Source organism: Salvelinus fontinalis, chromosome 38 (genome assembly GCF_029448725.1).
Source record: "Salvelinus fontinalis isolate EN_2023a chromosome 38, ASM2944872v1, whole genome shotgun sequence".
NCBI lineage: Eukaryota > Metazoa > Chordata > Actinopteri > Salmoniformes > Salmonidae > Salvelinus > Salvelinus fontinalis.
Window position 1 is genome coordinate 962,046 of NC_074702.1, and position 24,699 is coordinate 986,744.

The 24,699-nt window shown below is 46.0% G+C and overlaps 3 protein-coding genes across 3 annotated transcripts in view; 2 read left to right on the forward strand and 1 right to left on the reverse strand.

Moving 5' to 3' along the window:
* si:ch211-257p13.3 (kinesin-like protein KIFC3) overlaps positions 1 to 1,598 on the forward strand; it is a 26,581-nt gene extending 24,983 nt beyond the window's left edge. The window contains 3 exon segments of the mRNA XM_055904301.1: positions 453 to 582; positions 937 to 1,166; positions 1,461 to 1,598. Coding sequence (XP_055760276.1) covers positions 453 to 582; positions 937 to 1,166; positions 1,461 to 1,592 — 492 coding nt within the window. The 3' untranslated portion in view covers positions 1,593 to 1,598.
* A 419-nt stretch (positions 1,599 to 2,017) lies between these two features.
* Positions 2,018 to 3,046, forward strand: LOC129837847 (uncharacterized). The gene is made up of 2 exons (XM_055904320.1): positions 2,018 to 2,381; positions 2,448 to 3,046. The coding sequence occupies exons 1-2, from the start codon at positions 2,018 to 2,020 to the stop codon at positions 3,044 to 3,046; spliced, it is 963 nt and encodes a 320-aa protein (XP_055760295.1).
* Positions 3,047 to 7,276: 4,230 nt separating this feature from the next.
* On the reverse strand, positions 7,277 to 24,363 carry ccdc12 (coiled-coil domain containing 12). The gene is made up of 7 exons (XM_055904322.1): positions 24,208 to 24,363; positions 16,693 to 16,769; positions 10,495 to 10,574; positions 8,849 to 8,910; positions 8,681 to 8,715; positions 8,498 to 8,574; positions 7,277 to 7,789 (listed from the first exon to the last, which is right to left on the reverse strand). The coding sequence occupies exons 1-7, from the start codon at positions 24,289 to 24,291 to the stop codon at positions 7,707 to 7,709; spliced, it is 498 nt and encodes a 165-aa protein (XP_055760297.1). The 5' UTR covers positions 24,292 to 24,363; the 3' UTR covers positions 7,277 to 7,706.
* Positions 24,364 to 24,699: the final 336 nt, after the last annotated feature.

Consider the following 24,699-nt stretch of genomic DNA (forward strand, 5'->3'; position numbering starts at 1 on the left):
TTGGTAGAATTTTCCAACCATGATTTCTGGAAAACCTGGGAATTTGGGGAGAGTTACCGGAATTTTGTAACTGTATACTTTCTTCAGTGAGACTGATTTCTCCAACTATATCAATAGATAACCTCTCTGACTTTTCAACCTCGAATTTAATAATCATTTAATATACTGTATATGCCATTTAACAGATGCATTTATCCAAAGCAATTTACAGTCATCCGGGCAAACATTTTACGTATGGGTTTACGTATGGGTTTACGTATGGGTGGCCCAGGGAATAGAACCCACAATCCTGGTGTTGCGAGAACCATGCTCTTCCTACTGAGCCACACATCTCCATTAGAACCCTGGTTAATTTACTGTAATGGGAAAGTGTATACAATCATATGAAAGTACGTGCAAGTTTCCTATAGTTCTATATCACCGTACCATTAACTCTGTCACTTCCTGTGTAGCTTCTGGCACAGGCGCGTCGTAACAGGATCACCTTCGGGACCCAGATGAATCAGCACAGCTCTCGTTCCCATGCCCTCCTCATGATCACTGTGCTGGGGACTGACCTGGCCAGCGGGGCCAAGACCACAGGTACGTCACACCGTAGAGACGGGACACACAGTGCCAACTAACCGTTAGAAGCAGCAGGTGGCTGTCCTATTGCCTGTGATCAGAACAGCAGCTGTCAATTTCTGTTCATTTCCCCGCGATTCTACATGCTGAATCACCACCGTTCATTGACACCCGCTGCTTTTCACCGTTCATCGACACCCGCTGCTTTTCACCGTTCATCGACACCCGCTGCTTTTCACCGTTCGTCGGCAAGGTGTGTTTTGTCCGGGGTGCGCTACTCATTTGGCAAGTGGGCCGGTTCCAAATATTAACACAATTCAAGGGACCAGAAAATGTTACGCTAACGGGTGATTTTTTTCGTGACATCTGCAGGCAAGTTGAACCTGGTGGACCTGGCTGGCTCTGAGAGGGTCTGGAAGTCAGGAGCTGAGGGAGAGAGGCTGAAGGAGGCCCAGAACATCAACCGCTCTCTGCTGGCTCTGGGGGACGTCATCCAGGCTCTGAGGGGGAAGGAGAAACACATCCCCTTCAGAAACAGTCGCCTCACATATCTGCTGCAGGACTCACTGGGCAAGGGCAACAAGACGGCCATGGTGGTGCAGGTAGGGACTCACGACAGTACAGTACGTCTGACACACACACATTACAATGTCTGTATATCCATCAATATGTATATTCATAGGGCTGACTTCCCGGACATTAAGCCTTGTCCTGGACTAAAAAGCATTCTGAATGGAGAAGTCCATACTGTATTTAGCCTACACATTACAAGACAACTAGGCTATGGTGGTGCAGCCTGGCTTCCACAACATATAGTACAGTACATCAAATACACTGATTATACTGTCATATCTGTCTGGAAGTGTCTTCTCTCTGATCCTCTGGTCCTCCTCCAGGTGTCTGCTCTGGAGAGTAATGTGGGAGAGACCATGTGTTCTCTGAAGTTTGCTGAGAGGGTTTGTAAGGTGGAGCTGGGGCCTGCAGCCAGGAAGATACAGAGAGGAGGGGGAAGCCATCAGTGTGATTAGAACTCCCCTTCCTGAAATCATCCAACTTCCTGTTCCCATGGACAACCAGGACTCCAGGGACTCAACAGACACACAGCCAACCAAATACATCAACAACAACAAACAACCCCATCTGCCCAGTCAGCCAGTCAGTCTATCAGTCTGTCTATCAGTTCGCCAGTCAGCCAGCCAGTCAGTCAATCAATCAGTCTGTTTATCAGTCAGTCAGTATAAAAGCTACCAGGTGTGTATTCAGTGAGATTAAATATTGAGAATATTGCAGATTCTTTAGTCTACCGATAATGTCTGTTCATGTCATGCACAGGAGGTTGGTGGCACCTTAATTGGGTAGAACACATGGTTTCCAGGTGTTTGATGTCATTCCATTCGCTCCGTTTCGGACCATATTATGAGTCGTTCTCCCCTCGACAGCCTCCTGTGATGTCATGTCTGTTGAACGTTCTGTAACATTACACCCACCTGAACAGACCCCAGCTGTAACGTTACACCCACCTGAACAGACCCCAACTGTAACGTTACACCCTCCTGAACAGACCCCAACTGTAACGTTACACCCTCCTGAACAGACCCCAGCTGTAACGTTACACCCACCTGAACAGACCCCAGCTTTAACATTACACCCACCTGAACAGACCCCAGCTGTAACGTTACACCCACCTGAACAGACCCCAACTGTAACGTTACACCCACCTGAACAGACCCCAGCTGTAACGTTACACCCACCTGAACAGACCCCAACTGTAACGTTACACCCTCCTGAACAGACCCCAGCTGTAACGTTACACCCACCTGAACAGACCCCAGCTTTAACATTACACCCACCTGAACAGACCCCAGCTGTAACGTTACACCTACCTGAACAGACCCCAACTGTAACGTTACACCCACCTGAACAGACCCCAGCTGTAACGTTACACCCACCTGAACAGACCCCAACTGTAACGTTACACCCTCCTGAACAGACCCCAGCTGTAACGTTACACCCACCTGAACAGACCCCAGCTTTAACATTACACCCACCTGAACAGACCCCAGCTGTAACGTTACACCTACCTGAACAGACCCCAACTGTAACGTTACACCCACCTGAACAGACCCCAGCTGTAACGTTACACCCACCTGAACAGACCCCAACTGTAACGTTACACCCTCCTGAACAGACCCCAGCTGTAACGTTACACCCACCTGAACAGACCCCAACTGTAACGTTACACCCTCCTGAACAGACCCCAACTGTAACGTTACACCCACCTGAACAGACCCCAACTGTAACGTTACACCCACCTGAACAGACCCCAACTGTAACGTTACACCCTCCTGAACAGACCCCAGCTGTAACGTTACACCCACCTGAACAGACCCCAGCTGTAACGTTACACCCACCTGAACAGACCCCTGCTCCTGAGTCTAAAACTATCCTGATAAAGAAGGGCTATGACTTGAGGTCTCCGTGACAACGTCATCAGGATAACAGATAAGAGTGAAGGGATAAGAAGGCTCTACTGTCTCCTGTCTGCTGCTGTTCAGATAAGAAGTCTCTACTGTCTCCTGCCTGCTGCTGCTCAGATAAGAAGTCTCTACTGTCTCCTGTTGCTCAGATAAGAAGTCTCTACTGTCTCCTGTCTGCTGCTGCTCAGATAAGAAGTCTCTACTGTCTCCTGTCTGCTGCTGCTCAGATAAGAAGTCTCTACTGTCTCCTGTCTGCTGCTGCTCAGATAAGAAGTCTCTACTGTCTCCTGTCTGCTGCTGCTCAGATAAGAAGTCTCTACTCTCCTGTCTGCTGCTGTTCAGATAAGAAGTCTCTACTGTCTCCTGTCTGCTGCTGTTCAGATAAGAAGTCTCTACTTTCTCCTGTCTGCTGCTGCTCAGATAAGAAGTCTCTACTCTCCTGTCTGCTGCTGTTCAGATAAGAAGTCTCTACTGTCTCCTGTCTGCTGCTGCTCAGATAAGAAGTCTCTACTGTCTCCTGTCTGCTGCTGCTCAGATAAGAAGTCTCTACTGTCTCCTGTCTGCTGCTGTTCAGATAAGAAGTCTCTACTGTCTCCTGTCTGCTGCTGTTCAGATAAGAAGTCTCTAATGTGTCCTGTCTCCTGCTGTTCAGATAAGACGTCTCTACTGTCTCCTGTCTGCTGCTGCTCAGATAAGAAGTCTCTACTGTCTCCTGTCTGCTGCTGCTCAGATAAGAAGTCTCTACTCTCCTGTCTGCTGCTGTTCAGATAAGAAGTCTCTACTGTCTCCTGTCGGCTGCTGCTCAGATAAGAAGTCTCTACTGTCTCCTGTCTGCCGCTGTTCAGATAAGAAGTCTCTACTGTCTCCTGTCTGCTGCTGCTCAGATAAGAAGTCTCTACTGTCTCCTGTCTGCTGCTGCTCAGATAAGAAGTCTCTACTGTCTCCTGTCTGCTGCTGCTCAGATAAGAAGTCTCTACTGTCTCCTGTCTGCTGCTGCTCAGATAAGAAGTCTCCACTCTCCTGTCTGCTGCTGTTCAGATAAGAAGTCTCTACTGTCTCCTGTCTGCTGCTGCTCAGATAAGAAGTCTCTACTGTCTCCTGTCTGCTGCTGTTCAGATAAGAAGTCTCTACTGTCTCCTGTCTGCTGCTGCTCAGATAAGAAGTATCTACTGTCTCCTGTCGGCTGCTGCTCAGATAAGAAGTCTCTACTGTCTCCTGTCTGCCGCTGTTCAGATAAGAAGTCTCTACTGTCTCCTGTCTGCTGCTGCTCAGATAAGAAGTCTCTACTGTCTCCTGTCTGCTGCTGCTCAGATAAGAAGTCTCTACTGTCTCCTGTCTGCTGCTGCTCAGATAAGAAGTCTCTACTGTCTCCTGTCTGCTGCTGCTCAGATAAGAAGTCTCTACTCTCCTGTCTGCTGCTGTTCAGATAAGAAGTCTCTACTGTCTCCTGTCTGCTGCTGCTCAGATAAGAAGTCTCTACTGTCTCCTGTCTGCTGCTGTTCAGATAAGAAGTCTCTACTGTCTCCTGTCTGCTGCTGCTCAGATAAGAAGTCTCTACTGTCTCCTGTCTGCTGCTGCTCAGATAAGAAGTCTCTACTCTCCTGTCTGCTGCTGTTCAGATAAGAAGTCTCTACTGTCTCCTGTCTGCTGCTGCTCAGATAAGAAGTCTCTACTGTCTCCTGTCTGCTGCTGTTCAGATAAGAAGTCTCTACTGTCTCCTGTCTGCTGCTGCTCAGATAAGAAGTCTCTACTGTCTCCTGTCTGCTGCTGCTCAGATAAGAAGTCTCTACTGTCTCCTGTCTGCTGCTGCTCAGATAAGAAGTCTCTACTGTCTCCTGTCTGCTGCTGCTCAGATAAGAAGTCTCTACTGTCTCCTATCTGCTGCTGCTCAGATAAGAAGTCTCTACTGTCTCCTGTCTGCTGCTGTTCAGAAAAGGCTCGTGTCATCAGCTCATCTGCATGATGCACCAACCAGTATGACATCATCATCAACAACACACTAACCCGAGTGCCAAGACAACCTCTACCTTTGAAACTTCCTACTAGAACCACAACTAAACAACAAATGCTGTTTCCTTTGACTGAATTGCTAGGAGTTCTTCATCAGGGGTTGTATGTTTCAAGCATCTCAGAATCAGGATCGATCAGGAACTCCCTGTAGTTATTATAATCGTCTTCATTATGACCTGAGAGGCAAAACTGATCCTAGATCAGCACTTCTACTCAGATACATTTTGGGAATACAGGCCTTGAATGCTATTTTCCACCATCACAATGCTTAGAGATGCTGCATCTTAATCAAATATGTTCTCCAAGAGAGGAGTGTCACAGTAGACACGTGTTCTGTTCTACTCTTGCAGTATTAATAATCCATCTATATCTTCTATATGATAACACGTGAGCTTTTTTGATTCCAATATAGACATGGCCTATCTTAAAAAGGTACTGTAGTGTGTAGGATCAATCTGAGTGTTGTGTAAGTGATGGATTGGGCTGTACTAGCTCTGGTCCAGGGTGTTAGTGTGGCTACCTTCAGGTAGTCTCTGGTCCAGGGTGTTAGTGCGGCTACCTTCAGGTAGTCTCTGGTCCAGGGTGTTAGTACAGCTACCTTCAGGTAGTCTCTGGTCCAGGGTGTTAGTGTGGCTACCTTCAGGTAGTCTCTGGTCCAGGGTGTTAGTACAGCTACCTTCAGGTAGTCTCTGGTCCAGGGTGTTAGTACAGCTACCTTCAGGTAGTCTCTGGTCCAGGGTGTTAGTGTGGCTACCTTCAGGTAGACTCTGGTCCAGGGTGTTAGTGCAGCTGCCTTCAGGTAGTCTCTGGTCCAGGGTGTTAGTGTGGCTACCTTCAGGTAGTCTCTGGTCCAGGGTGTTAGTGCAGCTGCCTTCAGGTAGTCTCTGGTCCAGGGTGTTAGTGTGGCTACCTTCAGGTAGACTCTGGTCCAGGGTGTTAGTGTGGCTACCTTCAGGTAGTCTCTGGTCCAGGGTGTTAGTACAGCTACCTTCAGGTAGTCTCTGGTCCAGGGTGTTAGTGTGACTACCTTCAGGTAGTCTCTGGTCCAGGGTGTTAGTACAGCTACCTTCAGGTAGTCTCTGGTCCAGGGTGTTAGTGTGGCTACTTTCAGGTAGTCTCAGCGCGGCTTGCTGAAGTCTCAGCAGGGGGCATGTTAACTCCATGGACCAGAGTGTTAGCGCGGCTTGCTGAAGTCTCATCAGGGGGCATGTTAACTCCATGGACCAGAGTGTTAGTGTGGCTTGCTCTAGTCTCAGCAGGGGGAATGTTAACTCCATGGACCAGAGTGAAGGCTATTCCTACTTTCAATGATGACCTCTATCACAAAATGTGTCATTGTTGTGAAGTTGGACAAAGCGGTTTGTGAGTGTTATCGTATCTCTCATACGGCCTAATTCACTGGCTTTCAGTGAAGTGAGCAATTACCTCTTTGCGTCCCAAATGGTACCCTGTTCCCTATATAGTACCCTACTTCTGACCAGGACCCTATGGGTCCAGGGGTGCTATTTGGGACGCAGCTCGAGAGTGAAGTAGGTAGCTAGCCATGTGTGACAATATGATAAATAACAAAGTGCTGTTATAATATGTGCAATACAGATGTAGGATCTTAGATCACCCTGTTGCAGGAAACATAAAACTTGTAATATATTTGTAATTTCCATTTACGACTTGATTTTCCATTATGAGCAATGTAATCAACCCTTACAAAAAATGTCCATTAATTATAATCCAGATCTCCTGTTGCTACAGGATTATTTTCCTGCTGTGGCAACCTGGCTCAAATTAAGATCCTACATCTGTAGCCTCCTTTGATAGAGAAACGTTGGTGTGTTTTGGGGACTGGTGGGAAGCACTTTGTGAAATAAATAGTTATGTTCTTTTCAGGCCAATTTAGGTGCTTTAGATGTATAATTAATGAAATATCATCATACCAAAAATGTCTTTGTTCATTGTAATCTGTTTTCCATCTTAGTTGAACCTGACAGTCAACTGTTGAGTTAATAGTATCTTTTAATTAAATAGAGTAGCAATACTTTTCCTGTTGCAGTAACTTATTATACAAGTGGATTAGGGTCACTTTACAATCTGATTGGTTAAGGATCAGTTTTCAGCTGATTTTACAAATAAATCTGGAATTTTAAAGAATGTGGGGGGAACTCATTCTGTGTTGTCTATTGTACATAATATTTCACAGTCTCAACAGAAAAGGCCACAAGACACAAACGTTGGGAAAATCCAAATCATTTTACTGGAAAAATAGAATTAAAAAGATGCATGAATAACAGACGATCGTTACAACAGCTGTTTACAACAGTCCCCAATGTTCCTCTAGCTAGCACTACACTGACACAGTCTGGTCGGACTTTCACACAGGCTCTGCATCCCAAATGGCACCCTACTCCCTATCTAGCACACTACTTGTCAAAAGTAGTGCACTATACAGGGAATAGGGTGTCATTTGTGACACGTACTAGGACTAGAGTTGAGAAGTCATCAAGGTGACATATCTAATTGTCATATTCACACTCCCCAGTAGCTTTAACAGCTATGGAAACCAAAAGTCTCCGATTCCCACAACAAACATTCAGCTGTACAGAACAGGACCATTGGTAGGGTCAGATCCAGGACCGCGCCGTGTGTCTCTGGATTAAGGGGTCAGTCCGAGTCCCCCTCTGCTGTGACCCCTATGGCTCCGACAGCTCCAGCCAGCTCCTCCTCGCTGCCTTTCAGACGATCACCTGGACACACACACACACACAGACACACAGACACACAGACACAGACACACAAACACACACACACAGTTCACAAAAGGGTGTTGCACAAAATACAAATGAGCTAACTGGCGTAGAGGAGACATAACTGTAGTGCCAAAGCTGCTGTCACCATGTATTCTTCATTGTTTTTAGCTCCTACTGTGTTTATTATTTCACAACAAAACACCTGAAATGGCCCGTTTTAGATAGTTTTACAGCCCCTCCAGACTGAATCTATCCCTTGGTACTTTCTGATGGAATATGTGGGCCAACGCCAGATCTATTCTGAGAATGTAGATCACAGGAGGAGTAGAGGAATCACATCAATTATGTCAAGTGGCATCAAGCCTCCCTGGACTCTGGAATCCACAGAGCAATTAGTCTGATACAGTCAGTAACTCCATGTTCAGACCAGTCATATATAGTCTGATACAGTCAGTAACTCCATGTTCAGACCAGTCATATATAGTCTGATACAGTCAGTAACTCCATGTTCAGACCAGTCATATATAGTCTGATACAGTCAGTAACTCCATGTTCAGACCAGTCATATATAGTCTGATACAGTCAGTAACTCCATGTTCAGACCAGTCATATATAGTCTGATACAGTCAGTAACTACACGTTCAGACCAGTCATATCTGGTCCCAGCACACATTCCCTGTATTTAATACAATAACAAACACTCACGGATAAGTTCAGCGATGGCCTTCTGTGTTCTCCTCTCAAGCTTCTCCAGCTTCTTCGCCACGTCTCGTTTCAAATCCCTTCAATCAGAAACAGGACATTAGATCACAACAAGGCACAGGGAAATTAACCAAGAATTATACTTGATATACTATGAAGTATAACGTCTTAGTTAAAATGTCTTACCAGTCAGGTTTCCTGGGGGCTAGGTTGGCCAAATCCTATGGAGGAAATATGATCACATGTATCTAAAATGGTGGAAACTTAACATGAACACTAATCAAACAGTAGGTTATCTACTAACTTATCCCAGAGGGCTTTGGATATTTGAACTATTTAAAGATCACTACTTACCACTTCTTCAATGACAGACTCTGGTTTAGCTGCATCTAGCTGCTCCTTCACTTTCTCCTCCACTGGAATAACACAAAGCATGTCTTATGTACAGCTGCATCCTGTAATGGTTACAGTACCAGTCAAAAGTTATAGAACACCTACTCATTCAAGGGTTTTACTTTATTTTTTACTATTTTCTACTTTGTAGAATAATAGTGAAGACATCAAAACTATGAAATAACACATGGAATCATGTAGTAACCAAAAAAAGTGTTAAACAAATCAAAATATATTTGAAAATGTTAGGTTCTTCAAAGTAGCCACCTGTTGCCTTGATGACAGCTTTGCACACTTTTGGCATTCTCCCAACCAGCTTCAGGAGGAATGCTTTTCCAACAGTCTTGGAGTTCCCATATATGCTGAGCACTTGTTGGCTGCTTTTCCTTCACTCTGCGGTCCAACTCATCCCAAACTATCTCAATTGGGTTGAGGTCGGGTGATTGTGGAGGCCAGGTCATCTGATGCAACACTCCATCACTCTCCTTCTTGGTCAAATAGCCCTTACACAGCCTGGAGGTGTGTTGGATCATTGTCCTGTTGAAAAACAAATGATAGTCCCACTAAGCACAAACCAGATGGGATGGCGTTTCGCTGCAGAATGCTGTTGTAGTCATGCTGGTTAAATGCGCCTTGCATTAAAAATAATTCACTGACAGTGTTACCAGCAAAGCACCCCCACACCATCACACCTCCTCCTCCATGCTTCACGGTGGGAACCACACATGCGGAGACAATCCGTTCACCTACTCTGCGTCTCACAAAAACACGGCGGTTGGAACCAAAAATCTCAAATTTGAACTCATCAGACCAAAGGACAGATTTCCACCGGTCTAATGTCCATTGCTCGTGTTTCTTGGCCGAAGAAAGTCTCTTTTTCTTACTGGTGTCCTTTATTAGTGGTTTCTTTGCAGCAATTCGACCATGAAGGCCTGATTCACACAGTCTCCTATGAACAGTTGATGTTAAGATGTGTCTGTTACTTGAACTCTGTGAAGCATTTATTTGGGATGCAATTTCTGCTGGTAACTAATTTATCCTCTGCAGCAGAGGGAACTCTGGGTCTTCCATTCCTGTGGAGGTCCTCATGAGAGCCAGTTTCATCATTGCGCTTGATTGTCGTTTCTCTTTGCTTATTTGAGCTGTTCTTGCCATAATATGGACTTGGTATTTTATCAAATAGGGCTATCTTCTGTATACCACCCCTACCTTGTCACAACACAACTGAATGTCTCAAACACACTAAGAAGGAAAGAAATTCCACAAATTAACAAGGCACACCTGTTAATTGAAACTGGCTCTTCAATGCCAAGAATGTGCAAAGCTGTCATCAAGGCAAAGGGTGGCTACTTCCAAGAATCTCAAATGTAAAAGATATTTTGATTTGTTTAACACTTTTTTGGTTACTACATGATTCCATGTGTCATTTCATATTTTTGATGTCTTCACTATTATTCTACAATGTAGAAAATAGTACAAATAAAGAAAAATGAGTAGGCGTGTCCAAACTTTTGACTGGTACTGTATGTACTCAACATCATCACCACAGCAGTGCCTTCCCCAAGCTACTCTCTGGAGATAACTCCTCATCACTTCAGATGTCTCACCTGAAGCAGGTTTGGCCTTGGGCACCTGTCTCTCCTTCAGCTCTTCATCCTCTGGGGTGTAGTTCCTCAGCTTCAGCTCTCTACTCAACACAAACCCTGGCTTTACTGCTGTGCATTGGTTTATACCCATAAGCTATACTATAAGCAGGTGTGTGTGAGAGAGTGAGAGTATGGTAAAGCACCAGGTGGTGGCAGTGTAGCCACATGTATTAGGTCCTACTCCAGAACCAGCTGAGGAACCTGAGGAGAGGAGACAGTCTACAGGTCTATCCCCAAACACAGCTACAGTTTGTCATCTCTGGAGGTTACTATACCAGCCAGGGAATAAGGCCTCCCCTTATTCTGTTGAACACATCTCATTAGCATGCGCCATCTGCTCAATGGGTTAGTCTGTCTCCAGCACAGTAGATAACAGCTGAGGAGAGAGCTGGTGTCCCACATGTTACAATAGATTGGCATCTATCATCAAGGGCCTCATGGTGGAATTCTTAGCGAGCTTGGATGACATCTGTGTAGACAGACTGAGCCCAAAGACAGGAGAAAACCCAACCTTCAATGTATGCATCCCAAATCCCCCTATTCTCTATATGGGGCCCTGGTCAAGAGTAGTGCACTATATAGGGAATAGTGCACTATTGGGAACACAGCCTGAGAACATGACTTTGAATAGGGATTCCTCCTGAGGGAGTGAACAGTGAACTGAGCATGGATCAGTGTTGAAACAGGGATACCTAGTCAGTTGTACAACTAAATGCCTTCAACTGAAATGTGTCTTCTGCATTTAACCCAACCCCTCTGAATCAGAGAGGTGCGGGAGGCTGCTTTAATCAACAGCCACGTCTTCGGCGCCCGGGGAACACTGGGTTAACTGCCTTGTTCAGGGGCAGCATGACAGATTTCTACCTTGTCAGGTCTAACCATTAGTTGAGATGTAGGCTATAAGGTAGCTGGAGGAGACAGCAGAGGGCCTGTTGGGGATAGGTCTGGGTGTTGAGATGTAGGCTAGGTTAGCTGGAGGAGACAGCAGAGAGTCTGTTGGGGATAGGTCTGGGTGTTGAGATGTAGGCTATAAGGTAGCTGGAGGAGACAGCAGAGAGAGTGTTGGGGATAGGTCTGGGTGTTGAGATGTAGGCTAGGTTAGCTGGAGGAGACAGCAGAGAGCCTGTTGGGGATAGGTCTGGGTGTTGAGATGTAGGCTAGGTTAGCTGGAGGAGACAGCAGAGGGCCTGTTGGGGATAGGTCTGGGTGTTGAGATGTAGGCTAGGTTAGCTGGAGGAGACAGCAGAGGGCCTGTTGGGGATAGGTCTGGGTGTTGAGATGTAGGCTAGGTTAGCTGGAGGAGACAGCAGAGAGCCTGTTGGGGATAGGTCTGGGTGTTGAGATGTAGGCTAGGTTAGCTGGAGGAGACAGCAGAGGGCCTGTTGGGGATAGGTCTGGGTGTTGAGATGTAGGCTAGGTTAGCTGGAGGAGACAGCAGAGAGTCTGTTGGGGATAGGTCTGGGTGTTGAGATGTAGGCTAGGTTAGCTGGAGGAGACAGCAGAGAGTCTGTTGGGGATAGGTCTGGGTGTTGAGATGTAGGCTATAAGGTAGCTGGAGGAGACAGCAGAGAGCCTGTTGGGGATAGGTCTGGGTGTTGAGATGTAGGCTAGGTTAGCTGGAGGAGACAGCAGAGAGTCTGTTGGGGATAGGTCTGGGTGTTGAGATGTAGGCTAGGTTAGCTGGAGGAGACAGCAGAGAGTCTGTTGGGGATAGGTCTGGGTGTTGAGATGTAGGCTAGGTTAGCTGGAGGAGACAGCAGAGGGCCTGTTGGGGATAGGTCTGGGTGTTGAGATGTAGGCTATAAGGTAGCTGGAGGAGACAGCAGAGAGCCTGTTGGGGATAGGTCTGGGTGTTGAGATGTAGGCTAGGTTAGCTGGAGGAGACAGCAGAGAGTCTGTTGGGGATAGGTCTGGGTGTTGAGATGTAGGCTAGGTTAGCTGGAGGAGACAGCAGAGAGTCTGTTGGGGATAGGTCTGGGTGTTGAGATGTAGGCTATAAGGTAGCTGGAGGAGACAGCAGAGAGCCTGTTGGGGATAGGTCTGGGTGTTGAGATGTAGGCTAGGTTAGCTGGAGGAGACAGCAGAGGGTATGTTGGGGATAGGTCTGGGTGTTGAGATGTAGGCTATAAGGTAGCTGGAGGAGACAGCAGAGAGCCTGTTGGGGATAGGTCTGGGTGTTGAGATGTAGGCTAGGTTAGCTGGAGGAGACAGCAGAGGGCCTGTTGGGGATAGGTCTGGGTGTTGAGATGTAGGCTAGGTTAGCTGGAGGAGACAGCAGAGAGTCTGTTGGGGATAGGTCTGGGTGTTGAGATGTAGGCTAGGTTAGCTGGAGGAGACAGCAGGGCCTGTTGGGGATAGGTCTGGGTGTTGAGATGTAGGCTAGGTTAGCTGGAGGAGACAGCAGAGAGCCTGTTGGGGATAGGTCTGGGTGTTGAGATGTAGGCTAGGTTAGCTGGAGGAGACAGCAGAGAGTCTGTTGGGGATAGGTCTGGGTGTTGAGATGTAGGCTAGGTTAGCTGGAGGAGACAGCAGAGAGTCTGTTGGGGATAGGTCTGGGTGTTGAGATGTAGGCTAGGTTAGCTGGAGGAGACAGCAGAGGGCCTGTTGGGGATAGGTCTGGGTGTTGAGATGTAGGCTAGGTTAGCTGGAGGAGACAGCAGAGGGCCTGTTGGGGATAGGTCTGGGTGTTGAGATGTAGGCTATAAGGTAGCTGGAGGAGACAGCAGAGAGCCTGTTGGGGATAGGTCTGGGTGTTGAGATGTAGGCTAGGTTAGCTGGAGGAGACAGCAGAGAGTCTGTTGGGGATAGGTCTGGGTGTTGAGATGTAGGCTATAAGGTAGCTGGAGGAGACAGCAGAGAGCCTGTTGGGGATAGGTCTGGGTGTTGAGATGTAGGCTATAAGGTAGCTGGAGGAGACAGCAGAGAGCCTGTTGGGGATAGGTCTGGGTGTTGAGATGTAGGCTAGGTTAGCTGGAGGAGACAGCAGAGAGTCTGTTGGGGATAGGTCTGGGTGTTGAGATGTAGGCTAGGTTAGCTGGAGGAGACAGCAGAGAGTCTGTTGGGGATAGGTCTGGGTGTTGAGATGTAGGCTAGGTTAGCTGGAGGAGACAGCAGAGGGCCTGTTGGGGATAGGTCTGGGTGTTGAGATGTAGGCTAGGTTAGCTGGAGGAGACAGCAGAGAGCCTGTTGGGGATAGGTCTGGGTGTTGAGATGTAGGCTAGGTTAGCTGGAGGAGACAGCAGAGAGCCTGTTGGGGATAGGTCTGGGTGTTGAGATGTAGGCTATAATGTAGCTGAAGGAGACAGCAGGGCCTGTTGGGGATAGGTCTGGGTGTTGAGATGTAGGCTAGGTTAGCTGGAGGAGACAGCAGAGGGCCTGTTGGGGATAGGTCTGGGTGTTGAGATGTAGGCTAGGTTAGCTGGAGGAGACAGCAGAGAGTCTGTTGGGGATAGGTCTGGGTGTTGAGATGTAGGCTAGGTTAGCTGGAGGAGACAGCGGCCTGTTGGGGATGAGGCATCTATCAGAGCTAGCAGTCAACCAACAGGCAGGTCAATACTTGTGTGGATCCAGGCTGGAATGCTGTCATACTTTGGTCCACCACAGCTCAAAGCAGTCAGCTCAGAGCTACAGTGCATTCGAAAAGTATTCAGACCCCTTGACATTTTCCACATTTTGTTACGTTACAGCCTTATTCTAAAATTGCTTCATTGTTTCCCCTCATCTACCTACACAATACCCCGTAATGACAAAGTGAAAATAGGTTCGCAAATATATTAAGAATAAAAAACAGAAATACCTTATGTAAGTATTCAGAACCTTTGCTGTTAAACTCTAAATTGATCTCAGGTGCATCCTGTTTCCATTGATCATCCTTCAGATGCTTCTACAACTTGATTGGAGTCCACCTGTGGTAAATTCAACTGATTGGACATGATTTGGAAGGGAACATACCTGTCTATATGAGGTCCCACAGTTGACAGTGCATGTCAGAGCAAAAACCAAACCATGAGGTCGAAGGAATTGTCCGTAGAGGCACAGATCTGGGGAAGAGTACCAAAACATTTCTGCAGCATTGAAGGTCCCCAAGAACACAGTGACCTCCATCATTCTTAAAAATGGAAGAAGTTTGTAACCACCAAGACTCTTTCTAGAGCTGGCCGCCCGGCCAAATTGAGCAATCGGGGGAGAAGGGCCTTGGTCAGAGAGGTGACCAAGAACCCGATGGTCACTCTGACAGAGCTCCAGAGTTCCTCTGTGAAGATGGGAGAACCTTCCAGAAGGACAAACATCTCTGCAGCACTTCACCAAATCAGGCCTTCATAGTAGAATGGCCAGACGGAAGACACTCCTTAGTGAAAAGGCACATGACAGCCCGCTTGGAGTTTGCCAAAAGGCACCTAAAGGACTCTCAGACCATGAGAACCAAGATTGAACTCTTTGGCCTGAATGCCACTTCTGGAGGAAACCTGGTACCATCCCTACGGTGAAGTATGGTGGTGGCAGCATCAGGCTGTGGGGATGTTTATCAGCGGCAAGGACTGGGAGACTAGTCAGGATCGAGGGAAAGATGAACGGAGCAAAGTACAGAGAGATTCTTGATGAAAACCTTCTCTAGAGCACTCAGGACCTCAGACTGGGGCGAAGGTTCACCTTCCAACAGGACAATGCAGGAGTGGCTTGGGGACAAGTCTCGGAATGTCCTTGAGTGGCCCAGCCAGAGCCCAGACTTGAACCTGATCGAACATCTCTGGAGAGACCTGAAAATAGCTGTGCAGCGACGCTCCCCATCCAACCTGACAGAGCTTGAGAGGATCTGCAGAGAAGAATGGGAGAAACTCCCAAAATACAGGTGTGTCAAGCTTGTAGCGTCATACCCAAGAAGACTTGAGGCTGTAATCGCTGCCAAAGGTGTTTAAACAAAGTACTGACTGAATACTTACATAAAACGTGATATTTCAATGTTTAATTTTTAATAAACTTACCAACATTTCTACTAACCTGTTTTTGCCTTGTCATTATGGGGTAGTGTGTGTAGATAAGGATTTGTAATTTTTATACCAATTTAAGAAAAAGGCTGTAATGTAATAAAATGTGGAAAAAGTCAAGGGGTCTGAATACTTTCAGAATGCACTGTATTTTCCATGGACCTACAGTAGCGTAGCAGTAACCTACAGGCTGGCCCTATACTTCCAGAATGCACTGTATTTTCCATGGACCTACAGTAGCGTAGCAGTAACCTACAGGCTGGCCCTAGTGGTCAGAAAATGGAACTGTTCATAAACGATCAGGCTACATGAAAGCAACAGGAAGACTTTGAGGACAGCCACATTTGCTGCATCACAACCATCTTGGTCTTTGATACCGCTGTTCTGCAATCTGAGCTCACATGCAATTTTAATAACTACAAGGCTGGTCACAAGATATCGCTCTCAGAAGACTAACAAAGGGGTGGAAAAAAACATTTTCCAAGAAGCAAAGTGTTTGTAACCAGCGTCCATACCACGGTCAGTACTGTTCCACTCTCTTCAGAAGTACTTCCTGAGTTTGACCCACAAAACAAAACACACAAACCCAGGCTGCATCCCACACGGCACCCATAGGGCTCTTATTAAAAGCAGTGCACTAAATAGGGGATAGTGTGCCATTTGAAATGTAGTAGAGGGATTTGCAATGGCCAGCCTGTGAGTACACTGCCAGCCCAGTGCTGCCTGGACTATCATTAAACATAAACAATGGGGGAAAAGCGTCTGCCGTGTAGGAGGGAGGGAGGAAGAGATGGCTGCTCTTGTTCCTGCAGCTGAAACACAGAGTCCAGTCAGCTGCAGGATATTTGTGCAGCTATTGTTTAACACAGGACACCTGCTCCAACCCAGAGTAAACACAGGACACCTGCTCCAACCCAGAGTAAACACTGAACACAGGACACCTGCTCCAACCCAGAGTAAACACTGAACACAGGACACCTGCTCCAACCCAGAGTAAACACAGGACACCTGACTGGGAGGATGAGGTGCATTTGGAGACCTTGGTCTAATTCACTATAGGCACCCATCTGGAACAAACACGGACAAACTACCTGAAGGACGACCTGAACTTGTCCAACATGAAATACTTGTTTTTGTTTTCCGTACTAATGAAAAGGACCCAGGAGAAACTAACCTGTGTCGCTGCTCTTCAGCTTCCTCCTCGGCCCGGTCCCTCTTCCTGTCTGGCTCCCCGTCCTCTCCATCTCTCACCTGTCAGGTGACAAAACACCGGGCTATTAAAACGTGACAAACACCGGGCTACTGAGATGACAAAACACCAGGTTACTGAGGTGACAAACACCGGGTTACAGTGTGCATTTAGCAGAGCCGTTAGCTGCTAAATCATGGCCGCCACTGCAAAATAATTGAAATAAATAATTATATACTTTTTAGGATGGTCAAATGTTTTCAGTGTAAACTTAAAATCACTAAAACCAGATATAAAGTATGTAGAACAGATAATGGACCTAATATATACATCACACACACACACACGCTACCATTCAAAAGTTTGGAGTCACTTAGAAATGTCCTTGTTTTTGAAAGAAAAGTACATTTTTGTCCATTAAAATATCAAATTGATCAGAAATACAGTGTAGACATTGTTAATGTTGTAAATGACTAGTGTAGCTGGAAACGGCATATTTTTTTAAATGGAATATCTACATAGGCGTGCAGAGGCCCATTATCATCAACCATCACTCCTGTGTTCCTATGGCATGTTGTGTTAGCTAATCCAAGTTTATAATTTTAAAAGGCTAATTGATCATTAGAAAACCCTTTTGCAATGATGTTAGCAGAGCTGAAAACTGTTGAGATGATTAAAGAAGCAATAAAACTGTCCTTCTTTAGACTAGTTGAGTATCTGGAGCATCAGCATGTGGGTTTGATTACCGCCTCAAAATGGCGTGAAACAAAGGACTTTCTTCTGAAACTTGTCAGTCTATTCTTGTTCTCAGAAATGAAGGCTATTCCATGCGAGACATTGCCAAGAAACTGAAGATCTCGTACAACGCTGTGTACTACTCCCTTCACAGAACAGCGCAAACTGGCTCTAACTGGAATAGAAAGAGGAGTGGGAGGCCCCTGTACACAACTGAGCAAGAGTACAACTACATTAGAGTGTCTAGTTTGAGAAACAGACACCTCACAAGTCCTCAACTGGCAGCTTCATTAAATAGTACCCGCAAAACACCAGTCTCAACGTCAGCAGTGAAGAGGCGACTCTGGGATGCTGGCCTTCTAGGCAGAGTTGTAAAGAAAAAGCCATATCTCAGACTGGCCAATAAAAAGAGAAGATTAAGATGGGCAAAACAACAGACACTGGACAGAGGAAGATTGGAAAAATGTGTTATGGACAGACATCTAAGTTTGAGGTGTTTGGATCACAAAGAAGAACATTCGTGAGACGCAGAAAAGATGCTGGAGGAGTTCTTGACGCCATATGTCAAGCATGGTGGAGGCAATGTGATGGTCTGGGGGTGCTTTGGTGGTGGTAAAGTGGGAGATTTGTACAGGGTAAAAGGGATCTTGAAGATGGAAGGCTATCACTCCATTTTGCAACGCCATGCCATACCCTGTGGATGGAGCTTAATTAGAGCCAATTTCCTCCTACAACAGGACAATGACCCAAAGCACAGCTCCAAACTATGCAATAACTATTTAGGGAAGAAGCAGTCAGCTGGTGTTCTGTCTATAATGGAATGGCCAGGACAGTCACCGGATCTCAACACTATTGAGCTGTTGTGGGAGCAGCTTGACCGTATGGTACGTAAGAAGTGCCCATCAAGCCAATCCAATTTGTGGGAGGTGCTTCAGGAAGCATGGGGTAAAATCTCTTCAGATTACCTTAAATTGACAACTAGAATGCCAAAGGTCTGCAAGGCTGTTATTGCTGCAAATGGAGGATTCTTTGACGAAAGCAAAAGTTTGAAGGACACTATTATTTCGATAATAAAAAAATAAAAACATTATTTATAACCATGTCAACGTCTTGACTATATTTCCTATTAATTTTGCAACTAATTTCATGTATGTTTTCATGGAAAACAAGGACATTTCTAAGTGACGCCAAATGTTTGAACAGTAGTATGTATGTATGTATGTTTTAATAAGATAATCTTTGAGAACTAACAACTTCCAAAAAAAGCAGTCAGGGAGAATCTAAAATTCCCCAAATGGCATGGTCCTCCCATTGAGTTTGTTTTAAGAGTTGAGTCACTAGTCCCCCGTCCCCACTAGACAGTAAGTAATAAGGATCTTTCTCCAGGACACTAACACACCACCCACTTCTCTCCAGGACACTAACACACCACCCACTTCTCTCCAGGACACTAACACACCACCCACTTCTCTCCAGGACACTAACACACCACCCACTTCTCTCCAGGACACTAACACACCACCCACTTCTCTCCAGGACACCAACACACCACCCACTTCTCTCCAGGACACTAACACACCACCCACTTCTCTCCAGGACACTAACACACCACCCACTTCTCTCCAGGACACTAACACACCACCCACTTCTCTCCAGGACACCAACACACCACCCACTTCTCTCCAGGACACCAACACACCACCCACTTCTCTCCAGGACACTAACACACCACCCACTTCTCTCCAGGACACCAACACACCACCCACTTCCCTCCAGGACACTAACACACCACCCACTTCTCTCCAGGACACTAGCACACCACCCACTTCTCTCCAGGACACTAACACACCACCCACTTCTCTCCAGGACACTAACACACCACCCACTTCTCTCCAGGACACTAACACACCACCCACTTCCCTCCAGGACACTAACACACCAACCACTTCCCTCCAGGACACTAACACACCAACACACCACCCACTTCCCTCCAGGACACTAACACACCACCCACTTCCCTCCAGGACACTAACACACCACCCACTTCCCTCCAGGACACTAACACACCACCCACTTCCCTCCAGGACACTAACACACCACCCACTTCCCTCCAGGACACTAACACACCACCCACTTCCCTCCAGGACACTAACACACCACCCACTTCCCTCCAGGACACTATACACCACCCACTTCCGTCCAGGACACTAACACACCACCCACTTCTGTCCAGGACACTAACACACCACCCACTTCTCTCCAGGACACTAACACACCACCCACTTCCCTCCAGGACACTAACACACCACCCACTTCTCTCCAGGACACTAACACACCACCCACTTCTCTCCAGGACACTAACACACCACCCACTTCTCTCCAGGACACTAACACACCACCCACTTCTCTCCAGGACACTAACACACCACCCACTTCTCTCCAGGACACTAACACACCACCCACTTCCCTCCAGGACACTAACACACCACCCACTTCCCTCCAGGACACTAACACACCACCCACTTCTCTCCAGGACACTAACACACCACCCACTTCCCTCCAGGACACTAACACACCACCCACTTCTCTCCAGGACACTAACACACCACCCACTTCTCTCCAGGACACCAACACACCACCCACTTCTCTCCAGGACACTAACACACCACCCACTTCTCTCCAGGACACTAACACACCACCCACTTCTCTCCAGGACACTAACACACCACCCACTTCTCTCCAGGACAATAACACAACATTTTGTTTTACTGCTGCCGTTTCATTATTTGTTACTTTTATTATATTTTTTTATTCTTAAGAACTTAAGAAAAATAAGTTAAAACATTGTTGGTTAAGGGTGTGTAAGTAAGCATTTCACTGTAAGGTCTAGTACATCTGTTGTATTCGACGCATGTGACAAATACAACTTGATGATTCATTACTTTTTGAGGTCGGTCCATTTGGGATTCAGATAGAAACATTATGGGCTTGAGTAACATTGGTTTGAGGGCTGTCAAATACAAACAATGAGATCCTTGAAAAACATAGGAGTTGGTCTGAAAAATCAATACAACCTAACTGTCACGCAAACTGTGATGGAGTTAGTAAAACTAACCAGGCCACACGACAGAGGAGTGGTTCCCTGTATCAAAACATGTCATCATAAAACATACACATGTAAACAAAAAGAAAAAGTGTATTTTTAATATCAGAATGTTGTTGACCGTGACCCAAGTCACAAAGCATAACAATGAGGACTAGCAGGACTCCTCCCAGTCCTGCGTTTTCCTGGAGAGGCTTCCTGGCCACCAGCTGGAACAATCAAAACGGACTCGTTCTCCAGTACAGTTCAACAATCACATGCTGCAGGAATGTCAACAGCCGTTCATCAAGAATAGCCTAGCTGCTGGGCCAAGCCCACTGGCGTTCCCCTTCAACGGGGTTGTCACTGGCTGGCTTAGCCAAACACACTGAAGGACATTCCCTGATTGTGTTGCAAATGGCAACCAATTCAACAGAGGCCTGGTCAAAAGTAGTGCACTATATAGGGTGCCATTTGGGAGGGAGACCAAGTCTAACGGCCAAAACGGTGGCTTGCTTGCCCTTGGAACAAACACATGTAGTGTCATTTGGAGGACGTTTGCTGCAGTGGAACAACATACCAATGTAAACAACAGGACTGAGGCTCGAGGAAGAAGCTGTAAAGTGGACCTTGGTTGTGTTGGTTGCACTCAGTCACACTGGTAGACTACATACCGTGTGTGTAACTGATAAATGCCAAACTCTTTTAGGCAGGGGACACAGAGCAAGGTGAGGGGCCTATCCCTAGTAGGGAAACACTGGTGCCGTATTATGTAGCTATAAGTTGAGGACCCATGATGACTAGCTATCTGTTGTGAGTGGGAGACTTTTAATAGACCATATGATCAGCCTAAATGTCCAGGGGCCATACTGAACAAAGCATCTGCCAGCTAGCTAGCTACAAAGCAAAAAGTGTGATGATATAAAATGTATTGTAGAATACAAAATGGATCATCACACGGAGTTCTCACTACCTAAGAGCTCTATCTTGAATGACTCCTGAGACGCCCTCTAGTTTGGGACCGTATCAACAGCAGCAGAGGAACGCTCAACTGGGTTCTGTTATATGGAGGCGGAGTTGAGTTGATATCTGGTCGCAGTATTGGCTAAAACAACAACATGTAGTCACCATCAGTCAATTGTAGTAAAAATGTTCCATTCTGAAAAGGCTTACCTGTTACCTACGTTAGTCCTGTACAACTACAGTCCTTCTGCAGGGTGCTGAGATGTATATCTTTAATACAAACTTTTCATTTTTCTACGTACTATGCAAACAGATTCAATTGGGGCTATCCGGGATCCTCGGGACGTCCCTACCCTAAACCCTAACCATTTAAAAAGTCAACTTCAAAATGGGGACCCAATTGAATCTTAGCTTACGTAGTACGAGGGGAAAGTCAGTGATTGTATTCGCTACAAGTTTTTATTTAAAGTAGGAATTCAGACCATTAGTTATGTGATGGCTATGTGATGTATTTATGTGATCATACACTACATGACTACATCTATGTGGATACCTGCTCGTCGATCATCTCATTCCAAAATCATGGGCATGAATATTATTAATGATGGGTATATATTTTTTTTTTTAACCTTTATTTAACTAGGCAAGTCAGTTAAGAACAAATTCTTATTTTCAATGACGGCCTAGGAACAGTGGGTTAACTGCCTGTTCAGGGGCAGAACGACAGATTTGTACCTTGTCAGCTCGGGGATTTGAACTTGCAACCTTCCGGTTACTAGTCCAACGCTCTAACCACTAGGCTACCCTGCCGCCCCGGGTGAGGTGGCAGGTAGCCTAGTGGTTAGAGTGTAGGGCCAGTAACCGAAAGGTTGCAAGACTGAGTTCCCGAGCTGACAAGGTAAAAGTCTGTCGTTCTGCCCCTGAACAAGGCAGTTAATCCACTGTTCCTAGGCCGTCATTGAAAATAAGAATTTGTTCTTAACTGACTTGCCTAGTTAAATAGGATTTTTTTTTTTTAAATAACAATAAAAATACATCACTGACAATCTGAAATGGTCCACCCATGCAGAAAGTGTGTTGATGAAGGCACAACAGCGCCTCTTCAACCTCAGGAGGCTGAAGAAATTTAGCTTGGCCCCTAAGACTCTCAGAAACTTTTACATATGCACAATTGAGAGCATTATGTCGGGCTGTATCACCGCCTGATACGGCAACTGCACCGCCCACAACTACAGGGCTCTCCAGATGGTGGTGCGGTCTGCCCAACGCTTCACCGGGGGCACACTACGTGCCCTCCAGGACATCTACAGCACCCAATGTTACAGGAAACCAAAAAAATCATCAAGGACATCAACCACCCAAGCCACAGCCTGTTCACCCCGCTGTCATCCAGAAGACAAGGTCAGAACAGGTGCATCAAAGCTGGGACCGAGAGACTGAAAAACCTTATCTCTCAAGGCCATCAGACTGTTAAATAGCCATCACTACCCGGTTACTCAACCCTGCACCTTAGAGGCTGCTGCCCTATATACATAGACACATTGGTCACTTTAATAATGTTTACACACTGCTTTAATCATCTCATATGTATATACTGTATTCTATTCTACTGTATTTAGTCAATGCCACTCCGACATTACTCGTCCTAATATTTATATATTTCTTAATTCCATTCTCTTACTTTTAGATTTGTGTATTGTTGTGAATTGTTAGATACTACTGCACTTTTGGAGCTAGGAACACAAGCATTTTGCTACACCCGCAATAACATCTGCTAAATATGTGTTTCCAATACAATTTGATTAGATGGTTCCAGACTTGGTGCATTGGTACCGCTTGCCGTGCGGTAGCAGAGAACAGTCATAACCACTTGGGTGGCTGGAGTCTGACAATTTGTAGGGGCTTCCTCTGACACCGCCTGGTATAGAGGTCCTGGATGGCAGGAAGCTTGGCTCCAGTGATGTACTGGGCCGTACGCACTACCCTCACTACCCCCGTCAGAAAGTCCAGGATCCAGTTGCAGTCAGAGGTGTTCAGTTCCAGGGTCCTTAGCTTAGTGATGAGCTTGGAGGGCACAATGGTGTTGAACGCTGCACTGTGACGTTAGTCAATGTATTCTCACATGAACAAATTGCGTCATCTATGGATCTGTTGGGGCGGTATGCGAATTGGAGTGGGTCCAGGGTGTCTGGGGTGATGGTGTTGATGTGAGCCATGACCAGCCTTTCAAAACATATCATGGCTACAGATGTACTTACTAAGGGGCGATAGTCATTTAGACAGGTTGTTGCTAGCAAATCCCATGACCAGTTATCTAAACAACTCCGAGTGAACAAAGTTGAGCGTTCTCGGCTAATATCAACAGTTGATTAATGAACTAACATATGAGTAAATTATCCCATCATAGCTAGCTAGCTAATTTCACCATCAGTTCACAACTAGCATAGCAAGCTAAATACAGACAACTAGTTGGCATAGTAGTTATCTAACTAACCATGTAGAATCTGTTATTTGAGATTCCAGTTAATCCGTTTTGCACCGCTAACGTTAGCTAGCTATGTACATTTCAAACGAATGTCAAGGGCAATGCTGTGTGTATCTAGCTCCTGTTCTTTCCATCAGCTAGCTAACGTTACCTAGCTAACACAAACAGCTGGTAGCGAGCTTGCTTGTTTGTACTGTTTACAACACAGACAATGCTATTGCTGGGTGATACTCACTTGAAGTTGTCGACCTCTCAAAGCTTTAAGTCTTTCTTTCCTTTTTAACGCTTGTTCCTGTAGTGAACCAACCGACTGCTCCATTTTTGTTTCACGTTGTGTTGTCGTGGTTCGGAAATCGATTCATAAGACTAGCTAGTAGCTCCTCTCAAAGGTTTAGAAGCGAGTGCTGAGCGCATCGATTCATGGCCTGAACATCTGAGCAAATAGGCAGGCTACTGGGGCCTACTGTATTAAATGATGTGCAAAATAATAACACACTTTTATCATCAGAATGTCTTAGGAAATATATATATATATTTTTTTAAACCTATGCATTTACTAGAGCAAAATTAGAAGGCAAAATTATACCAAATTATAAGGCTGCAAAGCATGCAATAATGTCACAAGACATCATGATCAACAATCAGGCCTATATAATGTTTTTAAATGCAAATAAAACATCTAACTATATGATTGCCTTGTACAACATTGGAACCTTGTTTACTGTGC